The sequence below is a fragment of the Phyllostomus hastatus genome, unplaced genomic scaffold (genome assembly GCF_019186645.2).
Source record: "Phyllostomus hastatus isolate PE091 unplaced genomic scaffold, TTU_PhHast_1.1 phas_scaffold_501, whole genome shotgun sequence".
NCBI lineage: Eukaryota > Metazoa > Chordata > Mammalia > Chiroptera > Phyllostomidae > Phyllostomus > Phyllostomus hastatus.
Genome location: NW_025334033.1, coordinates 43352014 through 43374315, shown reverse-complemented (window position 1 = coordinate 43374315; position 22302 = coordinate 43352014). Strand labels below are relative to the sequence as shown.

General features: G+C 42.4%; 2 protein-coding genes across 3 annotated transcripts in view; both read right to left on the bottom strand.

Annotated features, from left to right (window-relative positions):
• Positions 1 to 4052: 4052 nt before the first annotated feature.
• On the bottom strand, positions 4053 to 12833 carry AKAP5 (A-kinase anchoring protein 5). Its single transcript, XM_045822008.1, has 2 exons — positions 12416 to 12833; positions 4053 to 9685 (listed from the first exon to the last, which is right to left on the bottom strand). The coding sequence occupies exon 2, from the start codon at positions 9424 to 9426 to the stop codon at positions 8146 to 8148; it is 1281 nt and encodes a 426-aa protein (XP_045677964.1). The 5' UTR covers positions 9427 to 9685; positions 12416 to 12833; the 3' UTR covers positions 4053 to 8145.
• Positions 12834 to 13945: 1112 nt separating this feature from the next.
• The window catches only part of MTHFD1 (methylenetetrahydrofolate dehydrogenase, cyclohydrolase and formyltetrahydrofolate synthetase 1), a 58763-nt gene continuing 50406 nt past the window's right edge, over positions 13946 to 22302 (bottom strand). For both annotated transcript variants that reach the window (XM_045821999.1, XM_045821998.1), the window contains 2 exons: positions 19788 to 19881; positions 13946 to 17874 (listed from right to left, as the gene is read on the bottom strand). In XM_045821999.1, coding sequence (XP_045677955.1) covers positions 19792 to 19881 — 90 coding nt within the window. In that variant the 3' untranslated portion in view covers positions 13946 to 17874; positions 19788 to 19791. The remainder of the gene's footprint in view (positions 17875 to 19787; positions 19882 to 22302) is intronic.

Below are 22302 nucleotides of genomic sequence, written 5' to 3'. Positions count from 1 at the left end.
AGTGCCCATTCCCTGGATGTCTACTGTATTATCTTGCTTGTAGATCCTCACATATAAGGCCAAAGGAACCATGTTTTCTAAAAGGCGTGAAGAACATAGAGCAGGTGCCTCTCTTTCCTTTTGTGTTAGTCTTTTTGGTGAATTAATGGAAGATGGTGGTTCCAGCTGAAAGATTACCTCTTGTTTCTTCACACCCATAACCTGTGAGTTATTTTAATAGCCTGTATATTTTATGGAATTTACTTTTTCAGCTACAGTTCAACAACTGACTTTCTACACAGGTATTCTTTATTCCTTTCTTCCCTCACTTCCTTTCAACCAGTTCCAATCTTTGAGTAAGGTGAGACGTCCTTTAATAGAGTTCCTTTGCTTCCAATTCTCCTGGCCTTCCAATTCTGAGTGAATACACTCTGCCCTCTCTTGTCCATCCACATCATTTCTACCCGCAATATTATTATCGTCCTAGGACTTTGTACCTAATCACCAAATAGTTACCTTAAATTTAGTTTACAGCTGGTTAGCCAACTTGGAGAATGAACCCACTTCCTTTCAGATAAATTCTCTTCCAGCATTTATACAATGAGAAACTTTAATGAAACAGCTTGGTGATATTGTATCAAAATAATGGAAATAAAGTATCTTCCCTTAAGCTATTAAAAATGTGTCCTTTCATGTCAGAAATCTGAAGGAATAGCAGTGCTCGGGGAGGGGTTCTCTGCACAGCTGAACTGGTCCCCGCTCTCCTGGGACTGGGGGAGTGGCTTCTGCAGGAAGGGAACCTGGGAAGGAGGCGTCCTTTGCCAGCTGGAGCTGTCAGCCCTGGTCCGATGATGTTGTTACTGAGCTTCAGGAAGGTCCATGCAAGACCTTTGTGGACCAAGCAGGGAACAAGATCTTGCAAATTTAGCTCTGCCACATTTTTCTGTAGTGGTAGCAATATGGTGCTTAGTCCAAACCACATCTAGGGAAAATATTAATATTTTTTTGTTTGGGTAAGGGGTAGTAAGTGCCTTGTAGGGAGGAATATTTAAATAATATATGGTAGTTCTTTAGAAAAAGGATATGAAACTTGCAAAGGTAAGGGGAAAGGTTTCAAAATGCAGGCCAAAGGTTCCAGTGGAGTGAGTCTCAACAGTCTTTACTGGACCAATTCACATCTCTCATGCTGGCCTTTTTTGCATGTGCAAAGTGTGGTGCTGTGAGCACAGTTGTTCCTGTCCTCTTTTTAAAGAGATTTTAATTTAATTTTTAGAGAGGAGAAAGGAGGGAGAAAGATAGGGTGAGAAACATCAATCAGTTGCCTCTCCCACACACTCTGGCTGGAGGCCAAACCGCAATCCAGGCATGTGCCCTGACCAGGAATCAGTGACCTTTCCCTTTGCAGGATGACGTCCAACCAGCTGAGCCATAGCAGTCAGGGCTCCTGTCCTCTCTCTTTATCACAATATGTTTTTTAAAGATTTTATTTTTTAGAGGAGAAAGGAGGGAGACAGCAAGGGAGAGAAACATCGATGTGCAAGAGAAACATGGATCAGTTGCCTTCCACATGCCCCCAACCAGGGACCTGGCCGGCAACCAAGGCGTGTGCCCTGATCAGGAATTGAACTGTCAGCCCTTCAGTGTGCAGGCAGGCGCTCAACCTACTGAGTCACACCAGCCAGGATTATCACAATATTTTAAAGTGTGGGAGGAAGGGTATATAAATGGAGGACTTTTTTTTTTTAACATCTCCTGTGTCAGTGTTAACACTACAGTTTTTGCAGATCTCTCAAAATTGATGGTTGTGTTCAGAGCTACCACGTATGGCCAAGCCTATTATACACAATAAACGCTAGGGGGCACCACTATGAAACAAATGACTCTCCTGGAGTTGGTGCAGAATTTGCAGAGCTGTGCACAGCGTCCCTTCCTTTCCTTATCCTGGTTTAAGTGTTGGGTTTAAGAAGCCCTTATTTTGAATTTCTGCAGGAAGTAGCAGTTTTCACTGATGTATCCAGGCAATTATATTAAGCCAAAATGCATAGGTGTATAAAGAACAATGAGATCAATAAAAAATACTCCCTAGGTGACACAACTGTGTACACAGTATTTGTCAAAATTTAGACCTCTGCACTAAAAGGGGTAGATTTTATATGTGTGTAAATTATATCTTAAGTGGAGAAAAAAGACCACCCAGATAAATGTGGAATGGCCATAGAGCTTAATGAGTCATATTGATTATCATTCACAATTCAACCTTCCAGGTCAAAAAAAAGCACATTGGCCAGACATTGAGAGTATAGAGTAAATCCATAGAACTGAAAATAATCCTAAGCAATTTCACTCTGAAATCCACACAATTATTGATAAAACTGTTTGTGGTACACCTCAATAAAAGATCAGAAGAACAGGTTGATTTTTTCCCCTAAATTAAGCAGTGACCAATCACATGGCATGTTGTATGCTGTACCACAGCCTTGCACAGAGTGCCAGGACTCGTCCGAGCACTCTGACCTGGAGGATGAAAATCCTCTGGTTTTGGGTGACCTGTGTAAACAGAACACTCTGACTGTTTTTATGCTGCAAATGAAACATCCTCATTGTAATTCATACATGAGGATATTTGATTTGAGCATGCATGCCTGTAGCTGTGTTACGACTGTAATGGATCACAGATGTGGTCCAGAGACCCACCTGTAGCCATACTGACCAGGCCTCCTGTGACCTAAAGGTACAGATGTCAAAGTAGAGATTTGGGAATAAAAGTTTTGAGTACAAGTGTACAAATGACTGCATCTGCTTTTATGTCACCCTGTGCTCCCATCTCCAAGGAGTGCAGAAGGCCTGAGGTTTATGGCCGCAAGTATAGCTGTGAAAAGTACATGACAGGTTTAACTCCTGCCACAAAGGTCAAAACTGAAAGTCCTAGTTGAGCCTACCCACCTGACGAGTCATGGAGAAATGTATCTTGTCTTGCAAATGTACAGAAACTGCTGGACACTGACACTGTTGCTGTTAGAATAGCTTGGGATTTACAGAGACAATGTTAAGTTTGGCGGTTTCCAGGCTTGGGGCCACAGCACCATCCTCCCCTCACTTAGGTTTCCCTTACTTGTTCATGGTGCCGAGCCCAGCTTTGCTCAGGGTTTTCTTGGTTGTGTCGTGGGCTCCTATACAAACACACCTATAATCACTCTCTTTCCTAAGCTCAGGATCTTACCCCCCTGGAGGTCTCAAACTTTCAGGGAGAAAAAGGAGTGGAAACCCACAAAGGGGCTGGGGGCTCCAGACTCCAGCATTAGAGGTAGATCTAAAAGGAAATTAGAATTTCCTGCAAGGACAAATTTTACAAAAGGTATTGCACCCTTTATACTAGAAAGAAGTGATTCAATTAAAAAGTCTACTAAATGTGAAATGTTAAATACCTTATGTACAGTGTTTGTACATTAATAAAACATTTTGCTTTGGAGTGAGGTTTAGTTTTAGCACTTTTAAGACTCTATCAACTTCAAATTGGTCCAGCGACTCAAAAGTACACTACTTCATAGAGTCCAATTATCATCACTGGGCTGTGCTGAAGAAAGAACTGGGTCATCAAATGAGAAAATCAGTGTCTTAATAAACAGAACTTTGGAAACACTCAGCTTTAGCAGGCATCACCTGAATAATTTAAGCGTTTTCACATCAAGGTTGCTTGGTTATTTAGAAAACCATAAAGATTATTAATAATGTATAGTTTAATACACTGTAGAAACAATGAGTATAGCAAGAGATGATGGAAACAAGTGCACTTCTGTCCAGTTCATAGAAGGCATCAAAGGCAGAATCACCGTTTACATGGAATTAGTTCAGTGAAGTGGAGTTCAAGGTCTAGGTGTTTCTCTTTGCTGAAAGTGGGCTCTTTTAGGCCCGATGCAGTGAAGTTGGCCCCACACCCAGTCAGCAGAGGAGAACTTTTCTGTGGTGTTGCCTCAGTAGTTCATCAGTGTGGTCTTTACAGTTTTAAGAAATGAAAGTAATGTACCACATTTCTATGAAAAGATTTGGATAAATAAAATAAACACAAGCCAGTATCACATTAAGTCTGTATTAATAGTCAATACATGTGTTCGGGTTGAAGCCTTTTTTCTAGAGTATGTCTTGAATATTATTAGCATCTGACCCACAGTAACATAGAAATACAAAATGGAATTTTTACTTTTCATAACAGCTCATCCACTTAACACTGCACAAAGAACTACTATAAATATATATAACAGTATGCAGGCTGTTTTTCTTCACAAACCAGAAAGAATATACCATTGAACTATTTAGAAACTGAATGCTTTCAGACTGCGCCTGTATTTGTATGACCACCTCCCCATACCAGATAAAATTGTTTTTTCTTTATTGTCCCCTTCCTGGCGCTTGAGATGCTGCATTACCCATGCTTCTCTCTGCCTTCACCCCTGTCCCGGAGCCCGGCGGTGCCGCTCCCGTGGTGGAGATCTCGGAGGGCAGGGGGCCTGTCCCCTGTATCAGAGTGTTTCGTGTATGTTGCACCCAACACAATCGGGGCATCTAAATTTTATGTAGCTTCCTTCTGTTAAGTGTTTATAACTAAATAGGGGTCATTACAAAAAAATTCTTTTCAAAAGTGTACCACAAAATGTACTATACATTGAAAGTTTGAATTCTGTAAAATAAGAAACTTCATGTTATACAATAAAAGATCACCAGAATTTGAACCTAACGAATTCTAAACCTTAAATGACGGTCAGAAAAGTCAACCCCTGATGTATTAAGTGTCAAATGAAATTAGAAAGACTTTACCTAATTGAATCAAGTTGACATTAAAAGGATCTTTTCAAACAATGGGATTTGAAAGTTTAACAATTATTTTTAAAATTCCATTATCAATCCTGAAAAAAATAGCTCTTAATTATAAAAAATAAGGCAACTTGAAGTTATACATTTATGAAGCTAACTCAGGATTGCATGCCGTCTTATGACCCTTATCTGTAAAAGCTTTCAGCAGGAAGGCTGCTCACGTGCACTTATGAAGAAATGCCATCTCTTGGAAATAAATCAGAGTTTCTAAGACTCCATTGAATAGTAGTCCAATTAAGATCATCACAGATTTTGTATTGTCAAATAGATTACCTTGAAAGAAAATTATGCAGACAGATCTTTCTGAAGAACTCCATTTGTGCCACATGCTTATTATCGTACTGTTTGAAGTGGAGGAGGTGGCATAACTTCTGTTTGAAAGTTCTTTTGTTTCTGCTACCTTTGCCTAAATGTTACCAGGTACTATTTTTATATCCTATAAAGTACTTTGAGAAAATATTAAGTGAATAATGTTACATAAAATAGAGGAAGATTTTCATATTCTCTGGGTTGAGTGAATAAAGCAAAGTGAATAGTACTTGATTCTTAAAAGGGGAAGACAGTATGCTCAAAAACTGACCAAATATCTGAGAAACCAACCAGCCTTGTAAACTTCTGGGTTCAAAGAGAAACTGATTCCCCACTAATTAATTTTTACTAAAGGCAATGTTTATACCACAGCAAATTTAAATGAAAATTAATGTGCTGTTATTAAATTACCTTCTAAATGATCGATTTAATATTGTCAAAGGGTTGTGAATTCAATAAGAACCTATTTATATTCATTTAATGTCTTACATATAAAATCAAATTGTTTAAAGTGCCATTATAATAAAAAATCTTAAGAGTGATTTCTAAGTTGTCTGATTTCTAGTTATTTCTATAAAAACAAAACAATTTGGGTCATCATGGAATTCACTATAGTAGGATTTAATCCACATGGAAGATATACCTAATCAGATTGAAACCAGTTAATGTCTGGATTCCTTTCTCAAACTGGAATCCTACTTATTTAATTCACCAGATACTTTCAGTAGAAAAGATTGAGGAGAAACCACTTAAGAATGAATGCAAGTAGAGTATTCTCATCAGAAAAACAATCCACAATGTATAATACATTCTAATCAAAATATATATATCAAACCACAGTGTGTGGTGTGTGTGTGTAGAGACACAGGATTAGATAAAATGTTACTTTCTTAACAAAAAAAATTTAATTACACATATTAACCTAGTATCTGTCTTTAAAACTCCCAAATAAATATGCCTAAACCTTTCAAAATATTTTCAATAACTGGTAAGCACTGTACTTTTTGCTCATTCATGAGAGATTAAAAACTTACAATGTGAGTATATTGGCTTGAGCCTTCTTTGCAGTAAATGAAGGCAAGGTTCTTCCAACAATGTAAAATGCACCAACTTTAACCAGGTTTTTAAAATTGTTCACTTTAAAATATATATTTGCTGGTACTTATCCAAGTTCATTAGCACCATGTAGTGAATTTAAAAGATTATTATTAGGGAGGCTGACTCAGCAGTCTTTTTTTTTTAATGTTTAAAATTATACAAGTAAAAAAATTGGGGGAGGAGGGAGGCCATGTGTTTTGAAATTTTGCTTTTTATCTTGCCAAATTGAAGGATTTGGGTGGGCTCCCCCTCCCAAGTTTACAAGCATGAAGGTAGGGGAGTACTTTTGCACTTCAGCAAAGAATCTTGCTGATAATATCCATTGTTCAGTTCTAGAGTCAGATTCAATTTTTCTGCCAGAGCTCTCAGTATGTACTTCCAGAAAGAAACAAAGATGTTATAGGACAAATTAGCACATATTTTCTATATGCAATCCATAAATAATTCAAGATGTCACCAGATCATTTAAAGTCATCTAATGTTACATTCTTTTCTTTAAGAATGGACCAATATTTTTACCGAATACTTTACAACTCCAGTGAAAGCTCTTCATTATTTATCTGCTTTCAGAGTAACACCGTCACTCAGTTTAGACAGTACGGGACTGTACAGTGTGAAGCCCCTCCTGGGAGGTAAGGAAGTATATTTACAGTACTGTGGCCACAAGAAAAGATTGAAATAGAATCACTTTAAAAAAAACATGGCATTCATTCATGAGATCAATGATTTAAATAATTAAAATGCAAATAAGCCCTTCTCTTTCTTGTAAGTTTTGTTGTTGTTGTTGGTAAGGGATTAGCTATAATGAAAAAAAACTGGTGAAAAAATTTCAATATCCATGTAAAATTTTTTTACTGGTGTATCTCAGTACATAGGCACAATGAGAGAACACTGGCATTTAAAATAATGTGCTTAAGCAGTAACTTTACTTTCTATTCACTTGGTTCATTCTTGGTCAAGAATGAATAATATTTTTACTAAATTATGATGATTCCCCAGGACTTTTACTGCCAGGCTGGCTCCAAACCCACTCTCCCCACTCCGAGGAGAGTTGCTGAGTATGGACTTCAGAGGAGTAATCCTGCAACACAAATCCACGCTGTCCATGAGAGCTTGTTACCTGGGAAGTTGGCCTTCTCCTGGGTGGAAAATAATATTCCACTCTTCTTGTTTTGCTGTTGTTTTGTTTTTACCATTTCATCAGATGGCCCCATGCAGAAATGGATTTGCACAAGTCTGTTTGGGGCAGGAGATGGAGAGCAAGAACAGGGAGACCTGTTCCCACAGCTTTGCACTTGGTAATTATTTGCCCGTTTGAAGTCATTTGTGAACAGCTTTTTTAAAAACGCCTTGAGCAAGACTAAAAAACCACTCCTGTTTAATTCAACTAGACATATTCTGCACACATTCACACCAAAAAGCTCACGTTATTTACCACTTTAAACAACATAAATGTGCACTGTAACTAAAATGTTTTTGAAAGCAGAATGCAGTGTTAACTATACACAGAGTTGAATTAGCAAAAGGAAACCAGGCTTTGTGACGTCAAAGGACATTTAAGAGACTATGGCATTTTGTAAGTGCTCAATAAACACATCTTCCTTCCCTCAGGCACCCCTATCCCCACATGCCATTTTAGCAATTCCCTGTATTTAGCAACCCACTTGGCCTTGCAAATGTACTGACCTTCTCCATCCAAAAGTGACTGCATTTTACTGGTAGGCAGGGTTTTATAAACTTGATTAATTCTTCAGCGCTTCTGGGCTGAGATTACACCTTTAAATTCCAGAGATGAAAACCTCTCATTTGTTACTGAATAAGAAATGCCACAGATATGTAAAACAATTCATCATTAAACCTTTTTTCCCCTCCCATGATTTGGAAATTGAGTCACTGTAGAAGATTGTTTATCTTATTGTCGTCGGAGGCCATTTCATTAACCAGCTGTTCTATAGACAACTGGATGGCGTTCTTGACAAGAGAAGAAGCGGTTTCTATTAAGAGTGTTTCATATTGTTCTGAAGTTCTACCCTCAAAACCACACTCAGCAAAATCCCCTACTTCCTCATTTTCAATTGAAATTAAGAATTGCTTAGGGACATTTTTAGATTTCTTAACATCAAATTCACTAATTTCAGTGTCTGTAATAATAATAGCAATTGGCTCCATTCTTTTACTTTCTTCTGTTTTGGGTTTCTCTGCACTGATCTCTATTTCTTTAACATCTGATTCCTGGCTCAGTTCAGTATCTTTTGGCTCAATCTCTTCAGCTACAATCTCTCCACTTTCATGGTCTTTCCAGTTTGGTCCACTTTCTAGGGTACCGTTTCTGGCTTCTTCCACAGTTTGTTGCTCTGGGATTGCAGGTGAGGGGGGAGCCTCAGAAACCACCGGTAGCTGATGTTCTGTTTCTGAAGTTTCAGGTGGGCTTGTTTGCTGGGACGAGATACTTTCTTTTTCCTCAGTCGTTTCAGTATCTTTTTCAGGGATCAGAGTTCCTGTTTGAATAGCCAAATGCCCTGTATCTAACCCAAGTTCTACTGAAATCACCTCCTCTCCAGGAGAAGTTCTGCTGTTGCTCACTTCGGATTCACAGACCTCATCACCTTTCTGTGAGGCATCTCCACATACGTCCTGGGTCAACGGGGTCTTTGTTGCCTGGTCATCTGATTGGGTTGGAGCTTTTGTATCCAATCTTGCAGCCTCTTCCTGAACTTTGATGCTGCAGTCTGCATCTTCTATAATTTTGGAATGATTACTTCTTTTTTCCCCTTTTGAGAATTTTATGCAGGGAATCTTAAGTCTGGATTTTGCCTTTTTCTTAGGAAGAGCAGCATCCTCAGTATTGATTTCAGGTTGTACTTTGGCCTCGCAGGGCTTTTGCTGCTTTGAAGAATCAGACCTTTTCCTGCGTGTTACAAGGCGTTTGATTGAGGCCCAGGTCCCCCCTGGGGGCTGTGTTTGATCAGGAGCTCCTGCTTCTGAGGGACATCTTGTTGCCACATCACCAGCTGCAGAGCTAGCTTTGGGCTTCTTCGCTCTGGCTGATTTCTTTCTTCTCTTGAAGCAAAGTGTTGATGATTTTTCCTCCTGCTTCTCACCCTGAGGACTAACTTCTGATCTCTTCTCTTCCTTGCTTTCTACTTGAATCTCAGAAGCTCGGGTCTCCATTTTTACATTACACTCCTTCACCAGCAAACGATATTCTCTCTTCTTTAGCAGCCGTTTAGGACAAAAAGCTGGGCAAAAATATTTTGCTCAGCAAAATTTCTTCTAGATGTATTCACTCCTTTCGTTTTATTGCATACAGGTGTTTGAGGTGGTTTCTTCAGTATGCAGTCGCCTAGTTTCTCCATTAATTGTAATTTCTCTCTTTAATTTCTTCATGAAAGCCCTTTACTTGAGAGGCTTGTTTTATTTAAAGATCAACCTGATGAGAGAAAAGAGAGTGGTGTTTTATTTCACTGTCAGCCTACTGTTTTCTATAGAGATGATTCCAGTTGAATGTAAATGACTCTACCAGGCATGTTTCCCACAAGAAAACTTGCTGAAAATAACTGGAGAATAAAAATTGGACTTAACTTTTGCCTCATCAAAAAGATTTCACTGTGGATATATTTTGCTCTACTCCTTTGTTAAAACTTCATTTTGGATTATTTTTGCAAATCTGACAATTTTATCAATTCTTTGGTTGTGCTGTCTTTATGAGTTGTTTATGACTGAAGTACAAGGTAACAAACAACAACAAAAAACAGTGAAAAATAGTCTTGGCCAGTATTTCATCCTGCTACACTAAGGTTGCAGGTTCGATCCTCAGTCAGAGCACATACAAGAATCAACAAATTAACGTGTAAGTGAGTGGAACAACAAATCAATGTTTCTTTCTCCCTTCCTTCATCTCCCTCTAAAATCAGTCAATCAATAAACAATGAAGGGTAGGGATAAGCTAGCGTGATTTTTTATTACACACAATAAAGAATTCTGAAGCTGCAGAGTATCTTAGAGAATATTTGAGATGAGTCAAGTCCAGTCTTACGAAGAAATGGAGTGCCAGAATGGGCAGGTAGCCTGTTGAAAACCATACAGTTAGATAAGGCCATCGTCAGAGTTAGAACTGCAGACTTCGACTCTATAGCGTTCTTTCCATTATGCCATAAGGTTTCTATTCTAAAAATGGCAGTTCCCTCAGGGAGGTGCTACTTTTCATACATACACTGGGGAAATTTAACATTACTTGTAATTTTCCACTCTTAAATTTGGTTGTATGTTTACATTTTTTCTAAGTATTTGCTCTTCAAACAGTTTCCATAATGAAGATCAGTAAGAGTGAAAGGTAGTAATAGCTGACATTTATTGAGCAACTTTTGTGTATTAGGAAGTGCTGAGCACTTTCACATTCGCCTGTAATCCTCCCCACATCACAGAATGAGCAGGCGGTGGTATCACCACCTACAGATGAAGAAACAGGCCTAGATCGGTTAAGCAGCTGGCCGGAGATTACACAGCTGGCAGGTAGCAGAGTTGATTCACCCCAAGATTGTTTCCAAAGCCCATGCTCTGAAAGAGTTTCATCAGAAAAATGAATTGTTTAAAGATGTTAATCTGTACTAGATCCACTAGTCAAAATTAAAATAAAAGTTTAATGGTTATTTAACCATTATATAGCCCATCAACTCATAATTGAATTAAGATTAGACTGAGTTCTTGCTATTTTAAAATTAAGCTTTTGAAATTCCATATATTGTATTTTCTTGGTTCTGGAGCTAGTTTAAAAACCAAATGTAAATGGTAAGCTGTACAACCAGCAAACTGACTAGTTATATAGAAAAGCATATTTAAAAATTAATCCACAAAATGGCATGATGGTACCAGTGAACAGAGATGTGAGGTGATCCTCTAACAAAAATCCTATGAACTTTAGTGGATGAATGTCTTAAATAAGCAAAGGGACTCATTCCTTGGACTGTTTTTATGTAAATCCTTCACTGTTGAAGGTTTATTTGGGTAGTTCTTGATTCTATGAACCACGTACAACACTGGAATTCTGAAAATCAGTTATGATTTTCTATGATCTAAGTATTCCCTTAGATTGGGTGTTACATACTCCACGCCTCTGACAGAAAGACAAAGTCATCCTGTAACAATAATGGAGCTATAATATGAACATTTTACAGTGTCCCTCCTCACATAATGCTTCCATAAGTACTTGAATTACAGCTGGTTAGACCTTTCTTTAAGTCGTCTCACCTCTTGTCAGTGCTCAGCTCCTGGAAACTTTTATTACCCAGAGGATGTGTAACTGACAGAAATATTGAAATTAGATCATGTGTAGGAATGTATCGTTTGAAACTAATATGGACAGCTGCTCGAAAAGCCTATTTGAATGACTTGTCACACATTAGAAATAAAAACCCAATCAAAAACCTAACTTCAATGGGGAGCATGCAAGTCTATCAGCATTAAAACTTTGCAGAATGTTAGATTGCGAATGATTCGTCCTTAAACTGCAGGTGTAGTTTTATCGCCTCGGGAATCATAAAGTCCCTGTTGTCGTTTACTAATAGAACTGCAAGTCTAACGCTGTAGGAAATACCCCTTCCCATTTCCCTCTGAGCGGAGAAGCACCGAGGCCAAGAGCCGCCGCTTCCTGGGGAAAGCAGTGGTTCTCTCCAGCATCGGATGTGGACCACGAAGCTTCCTCCTCCTGGAGGAAGGCGTCTTGCATTCTGGCTGGATGCGCCTTATGGCAGGAGCTAGAGCGCAGGATAAACTACTCAAAAAGGAAAGTGCCGGGGGCGTGCAGCAGATAACCCAGCATCAAGCTATCTGCACAATTATAATGCCAGGGACCCAAAATCACATTTCCCACAAGTAAAGGGCAAAGAAGGGGGTGGGGGGTGGATCTACTGCAATCCATGCGTCCAGGATGAGCTGTAAGGCCAAGGGGGCAGGTAGGCAGAGCTGATGAGGGTTGCGCTGGCTGGAGATTCCTACGGACAAATGACCTTCCGATTCTTGTATAGGCCACCTCTGGGGTGCAGAGGGGCGCAGATTCCGGGGGTCCAGGGTGCACCTCTTGCCTACTCAGCCATGCAGTCAGTGGACCAGATACTGGTTCGCACCCTCTTCTCCCGCAACCAACTCGCCCTCCTTCACTTACCGAGGGTGCTGGGGTCCTTGACCGGGGGTCCTTGCAGCCCAGTAGGGAAGGGGGGCGCTGGTGGGGCTGGGTGCCCAAGCAGCCGGGGAGCCACGATCGCGCCCTAGGCGAGCAGCCCTCTGCAGAAGGACCGCAGCCTGGCGGCGCCCCCTCCCCAGAGCGCAGGGACTGACAGCCAGCGGCGCCAATGCGCGCCGAGCGGCAAGCCGGGGCGGAGCCAGGGCTGCGGGCTGGGGGCGTTGGGTTAGGAGTGGGCACCCGCAGGTCCACCTGGTTACTGCCAGCAGTCTACCCAGCCACGTGCGAGCGGACCCCGCAGCACCTAGCCTGGGTGCCACCACATCCGGGCAAGGACGTGGGGGCCACCGAGAGAGCCAGCAGATGGGAAGGGAACCTGGGTGATGAGCCCATTTTCTGAGATGCGAGGAAGCAAAATCCTGTTTTAAATTATAGGCACTCCCATTATAACCCCGCCCCCACCCCAACCTGACTATTTAAAGGCACAGCGATACCATATTTTAAAAGTAGGATTCAAAACTGCAGCGTGGGACCTCATTTGTTTGGAGATAAAATGACATATACGAATTGGAACAACAAAAAACTTTCCCAGGAGTGAGGCTGGGTGTGAGGAGGTTGTCATGGCTCCTTGTCAAACAGGCCACCAGAGGCCCAGGCGCCAGACCCTGGTCTCCCCTTTATAGGGGGCAGGTAGAGGTGATGCGACCTGTGTGCACATCAGATCAGAAGAGCACAGGACCCAGTCCCACCCGTGCTTTATACCTTACATTCTTCCAAGAGTAAGTTGAGGTAGCTTACAAGTTACCCATATTTTCCTTCAGGATATTCCGATGCCTGCTTTAACCTTGTCCCTCTCAAGTGGAGTGGGGTGCGGCGGTGGGAAGAGAGGCGGAGGGTGTGTGGAGAGGGTTTCCTTACAATCCCAGTCCGCTCAGAGCACACAGGGCGCAGGCAGCACCTACTTCCTGCCTGACTGGCTAGGCTGTGCATTTTCATACATTTTCTGAATCTTTAAACAAGTTTGCAAACCGTAGTGAAAAGCACACACACTTATTTGTACACATTATTTTCATTAACACCTATGGGAGGTGTTGCTGCAAGAGCTTAGGGCAACTTGCTTTGGGTTTGATGATTCCCTAGGAGGGCATTCCTGGGAACCCCAGCTGCGAGGTCCTGCCTCCTCCGCCTGCCCCCCCCCCCCCCGCCCCCAGGCACACCATTCGGACCAGGAGCCCACTACCGTGTGGGGAGGAACGACTGAACAGCAGCTGTACTTAACTCCTTCCCATAGGATCATGATCTTTGGGAGTGTAAATCTCAGCTACCAGTTTTGGATGTTTTTTCCGGTGATATATTTTCCCTTCGTAAGATTCTATACTATAGTTTTAACTGAGATTTTTAAGGGAAGAACTATTAGGACACAACAGCAAAGTTGAATCCACGTTGTCAAGATCTTGAATTCACAGATAAGAGTCAAGAACTATAAAACAAGAAAACCTGCACGCATCTAGCTTAGTTGTAATCAAGAATTTAATTTCTTCGTTCATTCAGGTAACACCAGTCTGTGGAAATGTCTTTTATATCCCAGATGGGTTGCTAACCCTGCTTATTTCCAGTTTTGAACTTTAAACAAACCTAAAGGAATCCACACCACCCATAAGCAATTGAGATGCTCTTACCCATTGAGAAGCAAGTTCTCTCAAATCTACCAGATCTGGGAGTCTGCAACAATTGCAGGGAAAAATAAGGTGAGACAGGGTAGCCCAGCTCTCTTACTAGAAAACAGCTGGAAATGAAATGAGGGACAGGTTAAAACAATAAAGGTCACCTTGATGACTTGTAGATCTCACTCCACTTGCTTTTTTAAAAAAGAAAGATTAATGAAAGGGAACTGAAGGATGACTTGAGGGAAGAGGTGAATTTTATATTTGAAGGGCAGATTTCCTTCAGGTTTATTACAAATAACTCATCCCTCACCTCTACCCCCCCGCCCCCGCCGACACACACACACACACACTGACGGATATGGTACTATAAATAAAATACCACACCCTGGTTTTTCTTTAGATGACTAGAATCTGATGCCATATTTTAGTTTTAAAAAATGTATCCTGTACCTCACGCAGGAAAGAAATCTGTCATCTCTGAACTCACATCAGTGACAGTTAGGGAGCTATTACCCTTATCGTTGTCTGTTATTCCCCTGGTAGCTTTTCATTATATAAGGAGAAACAGGCTATAAATATCTCTGCAATCTGATGAGAAGTTATCCTACCTACAGCTTATCTTGTTAACATCACTAGGTACAGTGTGCCAATAAAGGAGCTTACACATTTATCTGATCTCTACTGATCATACCATTTCTCCCATCCTGTTCCTGTCCACCTACAGCCTGGATGTATAGCTACCCAAAATAGTTTACAACTCTCTGGTGACAATTCGCACATTTTAGAGATCTTCTGCGAAAAAGTCTCCACCCCTTCTCCCTTGGTACACCATTCAATGAACCTGTGGCTCCAGTTCTCTGGCAGTTGGATCTGCTCCTAGGCACCACCAGGGCCACACCAGCCAGGACAAACAGTAATTCTGCTCTTGTTTTACTTCACTTAAGAGAACAGCACGAGTGCTGTCTCTTAAAAGTGAGTGTATACACATCTTCAGTGCACAGCAACAGCTCCTGAGGTGCGGATCAGAGGAAGTGCCATCTGTTTGTCAGCAATATTCCAAACGTGGGGAGGGAAGGCATTAGCAATCCAGAGAAGGGTAAGAATGGGCACAGGGAGGCCAGTGATCTGCAAGGACCCTTAGCCCCCAGGTCAAGGCACTAGACCTTCTCCGGCAACACACACTAATGTGTACCCCAAGCACTAATTCTCCTGTAGGTTTTAAATGCAGGTCTTCAATTAGCCAGCAGTTATTTTTCATTCTTTATGCTTTTTATCACACCTCTTCTTTATCATGGATTAAAGAACCAGTTCCACAAACCTGTGCCACCAATAATTGCTTGGCAGCCTTCCTAGCCTCTTTATTCCGTCCCTCTGCTTCTTCCACTTTTATTATCCTGTCCTTCAGAAGGGACGTGAAATGGGCACAGCTTTCCATGGGTCACGTCCATTTCCGCACAGGCTGGCGGGGGCTGTCTTCCAGGAAGAGCTCTGAGAGGCAGAATGACGGCAAAGAGCAAAGCCTTTGGGGGCAGATGACCGTCAGTTCACCTGGCAGGTAGCAGCAGTGAAATTCTGAAGTTTACCTTTTTGTAAAATGGAGATATAACCTAATTTAGAGATTTGTTCCAGTATAATTTATCTCCATACATTTGAAACCAAAGGTCAGCTCTCACTTTAAAGCTAGAAGTTATTCTTTGAGCAATTCAATCTCTAGGAATTTATCCTAGAGAGGCTTTGACACAAGTAGCAAAGATACATATGGTATGGGACTATTCACTGCTACATCCTTTAGAATAGCAAAACCCCCCAAAGGGAAGTGTCCGTTGATAGGACTGTTTAAATACTACACAGCCATAAGAAACAAGATGAATCTCAAACTGCTGGTACTGTAAGATCTCTAAGATATATTGCCCAGTGAAAAAAACAAGTTGTGCCCTGACTAGAGTGGTTTATTTAAGCATTGTTCCCAAAGCAAAAGGTCACTGGTTCAATTCCTGGTCAGGGCACATGCCTGGGTTGCAGGTTCAGTTCCCAGTTGGGGCATGTGTGATAGGAAACCAATCAATGTTTCTCTCTCACATTGACATTTCTCTCCCTTTCTCTTTCCCCTACCCTCTCTCCAAAAATAAATTAAAACCTTTAAGAAAAAAGCAAGTTGTAACATTTGAATTTTTACTGAAGACATACTGTACTGCTACTTAGGAGTTTCTTGCATTGGTAATGGTCCATTCATTCCACGCAATACCTAGTAAAAACATTTGCATTATTTATTGCATTAGAGCTTTTATAATCTTTGGCTTATAAATCTCCTCTCTCACAAATTATGTTTATCATTCCTATCAACATTACGGATTTAAAATCACATGGCTTTTGGTGATACGAGGAAGCTTAAAAACTTTAAGATGAACTTTCTTTAAAAAAAGTTTGTTTGTTTGTTTTAGAGAGAGGGGAAGGGAGGGAGGAAACATCAGTGTGCAGTTGCCTCTTCCATACCTCCTGCTGGGGACCTGGCCTGCAACCCAGGCATGTGCTCCAACTGGGGATCGAACCAGCAACCCTTTGGTTTGCAGGCTGGCACTCAACCCACCCTGCCACGCCAACCAGGGCTAAGATGATCTTTAAGTCATCATGTCTGACAACAGACAGTTTACAAACTGAATTCCCAGCAAGTCCCATCCCAAATGAGGTTTTATAGGACATTGGAAAAAAAAAGGAAATCAGAAACAGAGAGCCCTGTGCAGACAGGGCCTGAATGATGCTTCGGAGCAGGAACTGACACCACCTGAGTGCGCTGGGCCAGGCAGTATAGACAACGCGCGGGAGAGCTGGGGCTCTGCACTCAGGGCCCTGCTGCCGCATGCCCCCACCAGTGTTTATTTGTATTGTAATACATCATGTTACAACACTGATGTGAACCGAGGGGACTGAAAGTAGGACAACCAAGGACCCCAGGAGAAATACGGCTCTGCCAGCACCAGTGAAGATGCAACATCTACTGGAAGGATCCAATGCAGGAAGACAAGGGGGTGGGGGAATGGGAGAAGAGACAGACGACAAAAAAGCAAGAAGGAAGATTATTGGAGCAAAAAAATATTCTGTGGGGAACAGCAGGGCCCAGGCACATGGAAAAGTTCAATAAATATTTGCTGAACCAATAGAGCAAAAAGGGCTAACTAACCTAACGTTAGTGCTCTACACCCAGCCTTCCTTGAAGACTGTAAAATAAAGCTGTGATGGAAACGGAAATTCCAAGAAGTTCAGGAAAATGTCACTGTCTGAGCAATATTTTACCAGGGTTAAAAAAAAAAAAAGACTAGAAAGGCTATGGTAAAAATGTACACCCTGCATCCCCTGCTTCTCCTGGTGTGCCTTCCAAAGCGTGCACCGTTTCCCCGCTTGAACAAAACAGCACCACAGAGCATACAGTGCGACTTGCTTCCTTGGTCCCAGGGATGTGCTGGGCAAATGGGCTCACACAGGATGGCAGAGATACTGCAGCAGCCTGTTAACGCTATAGTTTATATTTAAACACCAAGATGGCAAAATTACTTTCTTTTACTCTGTCAGATTTCAGTAAATAGGTATGTGCATGATTTATGTTAATTTAGACATGATAGGTATGAAGACCAAAGGAGAGGCTTCCGGAGAAATTCCCACTACTTTCAGAAGATCTTCGGGGCAGAGGCTGATTTCTCCTGACTTCCTGACACCGCTGACAGCAGGCTGAATACATACTAGCCTAACTTTCACATCAGGTTCTTGAAGATGGACAACCTGAAAGGAAAAAGAAACAGGAATGTTTTCTCTACTGGCTGAAATGTTTCCTCTTCCCTTCCACGTCACGCTGTCAACCTCTCGCGTTGCCAAAGCTGTTAACATTTACATCCTTCCCCACAACCCTCCCAGGGCTGCCCCACAGACTTGGAAACAATGCACGGCATTGACATTATGGCAGTGTGACTACTGTTCCAGGCCAGGCCAGGCATGGGCCAGGACGATCTTTCCAGCATCACACCTGCCCTCTTTAAGGAACCGTGTCCCGCCCCCCCGCACCAAGCACACGGTCTCTCTCCTATGTAAGCAGAGTTGCTTCTGGGAGTAGCCATCCTTGCAGCTGCTTAGACGATGACTACAGTTTGCGGCCACCTGGACCTTTATACTTTCTTCAACAACGTGAGAGCTTTTGTGTGGCACTGTTACCCTTTGATACCCTTGTCTTTTCTAGCTCTTTCTAGTTTTTCTCAGTCCTCCCTCCTCCTGTTCCACCTGGACTTGTGACCCTAGGTCACCCGCAGCTGTCAGGGCGCCCCTCCATCACTGTCTAGATCAGGGTCCGGGTTCCTGGGAACCATGGCTTCTTTTTTCAATTTTTTAAAGTAACATGTTATTTAGCTTCCATTTCTTGGTGTGTTTTCCAGTGTTCTTGTGATTGACTTCTAGTTTCATAGCATTGTGGTCAGAAAATATGTTTGATATGATTTCAGTCTTCTTAAATTTATTGAGACTTGTTTTGTGTCCCAGTTTTCATTATTTTTTAAATTGAATTTATGGGGGTTTACATTGGTCAATAAAATTGTGTGTTACAGATTCTGGGTGTACCATTCTACAACGCATCACCCGTGTACCACGCTGTGTGTCCATCACCCATGTCCAGTCTCCTTCCCCCACCGTGTGTCCTCCCCATCCCTTCGTCTGCTCCCTGACCCTCCTTCCCTCTGGAAACCACCACACTGTCGTCTGTGTCTGAGTTGTTTTTCTTTGTTTTTGCTTAATCCTTCAACATTTTCACCCAGCCCCAAAACACCCTCCCCTCTGACAGCCAGCTGTCAGTCTGTTCTCTACCTATGAGTCTGTTTCTATTTTGTTAGTTTATTTTCTTCATTAGATTCCACATGCAAGTGAAATCATGCAGCCACGTCTTCCTTCTTCTTGGTTTATTCCCCGTTTGGCTGGAGTATACCACTCCCCCCGCTTCCTAGGAAGAGATGTAGGGTGGGGAACCCATATGTGTCTGAAAGCACCTGGATAGGTTCAGCCTGTAAATATAGGCGGTGAGTCGTCCTTCCCTGTGAACTTGGAGGGTATTCCTTCATTGTCTAAAAAGCCTCTTGTTGCTGATAAGACAGGTTGATTCAGTCTAATTCTTGTTGCTTCTTAGACAAGCAATTCTCTGGAGAAGGATTTTTAGGATTTTCATCATTGATGTTTTTGAAATTTCAACTGGGTATGTCTAGAAATGGCTCATCCATTGTGACAAGCATTTGGGGCCTTTCATGTAAGACCCAAGAACTTCTGTTCTGGCTGTTTCCTCCTCTTCCCTACTTTCTAGGATGTTCACTGAGCTCCCACCTGCGGATGGTCTATTCGGAGTACACCGGCCTCAGCTGCTCCCGTCCTCCCGTGTGCCATCAGGCGGAACCCAGAGCCTCCTGGGCTCCAGCGGGGAGGCCTAACTCCCGCTGTGGTCCTTCCTCAGTTCACGAGGCGGCGGCACTCTCCCCTCACTGCCAACCTGTGATGAGCCGTGTGCCCTTCCTCCAAGAATGTGTTGAAATATAAACGCTTCATTCATTGGTTGCTGCCAACTTTCATCACTGCCTGAAACGGTGTCACTTTAGCTGGAGTCCAATAATTCATAAATATGCTTCATAAAGAAAAAGGCAAAACTCTCACCAGAAACAACTCACCTGTTTAGAAGAGGCCATTCACCTGTTCGGTTTTAGGGTCCAAGTCAATGTCGTAGAAACAGGGCCGGGTAGGGAGTCCAGGCATTGTGCTCATCTGGGAGATGGGAAACAGCATTAAGAATAAAGTGACCTTTTCCCCCACGTCTCCCTCCGGTAGAAACACAGACAGAGTATTATTTTATAATTGTTCAAATGGCACTCCTCTTGCTGATACATTAAAAACAAAGTCACTGCTCCTGTAATGACCTCAAAGAGAAACCCTCATGTCCGTCAGCAAATCAAATGCCAAGCTTCACTGCCACCTTCCGCACTGACATTTGCAACAAAAAGGAGCAGGTGCCGAGGAGGCTAAGGAGACAGTTGCTCACTTCCGCAGCCCTCATTTCACAAGAGCGAATGGGGGCACGGGGCTTGTCTGCTGCTTAATATCATTTTAATTAGCTTGGCAGAGATACTCACATCATTTTTGCTTCAGCAACACAACACCAGAAATTAGTCCTTCAACTTGGGCCAAGACACGTCCTACGCAATGTAGATGGTTTCACAATCACTATTCTTACTGGTCCAAACTGGGCTCCTAAAACTGAACCTGTAGTGCTTATGGCTTGTATCTGCCCTTGCTTCTTTCTAAAGAGTTGGCTTTGACAAATATCTACTTAGATGCGAATTCCTAAGGTTTATGAGTGAAAATTCAGTACATTTTATCTGTAACAATGTCCTATATAATGAATACATACAAGTTCCAAATCAGATCCAGACAGGAAAAAGTGTAAGCTGAACTTCTACAACTTAACTATGAAAGTGTCATAGAAAAGGATGAGTTGCTTTTTGTAACATGAAACATCTTCTGACCGGCGAGTGCCAGTCTATACTCCCCAGAACACACTATCTCGGACCTGACGCCGGCCTCTGTTCTCAAATTCTGTAGGAAATAAGCCACTGCTGGGTGTGGGGAAAGGAATGGAAGGAGAGGATGAGTCCTCAGAGCAAGCAAAAAGCCTGAAGGTGACATTACAAAGACAAGGACACGTGTCCAGTGATGCGGACATGCATGCACGAGCAGGCTGGCAAAAGATGCTAACGACGGTCCTCAAAGCAGTCATTAGGATTCTCAATATTTATGTTCTTAGCCAAAGAGGATTCCCCCCAAAACATTAGTCACGTTGATAATTAGAAAATTTTTAAATAATATAAAGATTATGTGTACATACACATAAGAAATAACACTCTGGAAAAAAGCCCTCACACCTTGAATTAATACATAAAACACTCATATCCTGAGTCTTGTTCAGTCTGCAGTTGCAATTAGGAGGTGTTAAGAATAGTGGCTGCTGCCTTGACTGGTGTGGCTCCGTGGGCTGGGCGTCATCCTGCGAACCAAAAGGTCACTGGTTTGACAGCCGGTTGGGGTGCATGCCTGGGTTGCAGGCCAGGCACACGGTTGGGGGCGAGCAAGAGGCAACTGATCGCTGTTTCTATCACACATTGATGTCTGCCCCGCTCCTTCCCCTCTCTCTTACGTGAAAAAAAGAATAGTCACCGTTTTTCCTGGCCAGGTGGCTAAGCTGGCTGGAGCATCGTCCCATACACCAAAAGGTTGTGCATTCAATCCCAGGTCAGGGCACATACCTAGGTTGCGGGCTCAATCCCCAGTTGAGGTGCGTACAGGAGGCAGCTGATTGATGTTTTCTGACACTGATGTCCACCCTTGCCCCTACACCCTCTCTCCCGTCCTCTCTCTAAAAATCAATAAACATATCCTGCCTTGGCTGGTGTGGCTCAGTGGATTGATCACTGGCCTGCAAACCAAAAGGTAGCTGGTTTGATTACCGGTCAGTGCACATGCCTGGGTTGCAGGCCAGGCTCCTAGTAGGGGGCGTGTGAGAGGCAACCACACATTGATGTTTCTCTCCCTCTCTTTCTCCTTCCCTTCCCCTCTCTAAAAATAAATAAATAAAATATTTAAAAAATAAACATATCCTCATCAGGTGAGGGTTAAAAAAACAACAGTGACTGTTAAACCATTTAGGTTATGTGCAAAAATGTCTTGGTTCGAGCTGGCTTCTAGTGAAGGAGTTTGTTCTAGAGGACAGAGTCTTGAGCTGGGCAGGGTGTGTTTCTCTCCCAACTACGGGCCTGACCACTTTCAGTGTGGCTTTCACAGGTCGAGGCACCCCTCTGCACACGCTGTCACAAGTGACAATTCAGACTGAAGCTACTGCTCTTTCAGCTGGCAGCTGCTAACAATTTCTCCAGAAGATGTTTCTGCAACATTCAAGGGGCTGGTAAATGCTTTATTGTTCCCATTAAACGGGAATTTCTACAAACCCCAAGGAATGATGGGCATCGTAACAAAGCTAAACCTCCTGCTCTCTGAAGAGGCTGAGGGAGCACTGGTCTGCAGGCACTTGTCTGACCACCCTGGGTAAGTGATGATGCGGCCCCACACTGAGAGCTGAGAGGAAATGGGTCACATTTTTAAGAACGAGCCCAAGGCCAACACCAGCAGAGGTGA